The sequence below is a fragment of the Ascoidea rubescens genome, assembly GCF_001661345.1.
Source record: "Ascoidea rubescens DSM 1968 unplaced genomic scaffold ASCRUscaffold_45, whole genome shotgun sequence".
Classification (NCBI taxonomy): Eukaryota; Fungi; Ascomycota; class Saccharomycetes; order Ascoideales; family Ascoideaceae; genus Ascoidea; species Ascoidea rubescens.
Genome location: NW_017962957.1, coordinates 1,450 through 2,114, shown reverse-complemented (window position 1 = coordinate 2,114; position 665 = coordinate 1,450). Strand labels below are relative to the sequence as shown.

At 33.6% G+C, this 665-nt stretch overlaps 1 protein-coding gene across 1 annotated transcript; it reads right to left on the bottom strand.

Moving 5' to 3' along the window:
* Positions 1-147: 147 nt before the first annotated feature.
* ASCRUDRAFT_40357 (uncharacterized protein) lies at positions 148-396 on the bottom strand (the record flags this gene model as incomplete). The annotated part of the gene is made up of 1 exon (XM_020191020.1): positions 148-396. A coding segment is annotated over one exon (249 nt), but the record flags the coding sequence as incomplete, so codon positions are not given.
* Between the last annotated feature and the right edge of the window lie 269 nt (positions 397-665).

Below are 665 nucleotides of genomic sequence, written 5' to 3'. Positions count from 1 at the left end.
TTTTAAGTAGCAAATATGTAGGGCGGAAAAATGATAAAAATGACCCCGTTGCGATTTTATTTACAGAAGGGAAAAATACTCGAGATCGTCCAGGTAGATGGAAATCATACTGATTTATAAATTAATTTTTTTTATTTTATTCANAATTTAATATTTACCAAAATAGTTCATTTTAATCTTATATTCATTTGCTGAGCCTGCTCTTATCGCAAAAAATTGAGCTAAACTAATAGGATCTTCTACTTCCTCAAATGTTTTGCTTAACTTCCCTTTGTATGGTGGGATTATAATAATTGTTGTTGAAATATTTTTTCTTTTGTTAGCCCGTAGATCAGACCCATTTTCAAATTTTGTGAGGATGTTTGAATACGCAGTTGCTTTATTGGTGATAGGAGTTGTCGTCTGCTTTTTTGTTCAATTGGGTTATATTCCTGCTACTGAAATTGACACAATATTTAGAGGCTATTTGCCTTCAAACAAAATGGTGCGAAATATTGGTATCTTTACTGCAACCTCGGCCTTAGGTGCAACTGTTATGGCTCACTCTCTGTTTTCTGGAATCAACTTTTGTCCAAACTAGATTAAGAGAATTTGATATGAGCAACAGCAATGTTCCACCATCTTCCTGAAGCAACTCTTCTCCATCTTTACATAACAGTAACACC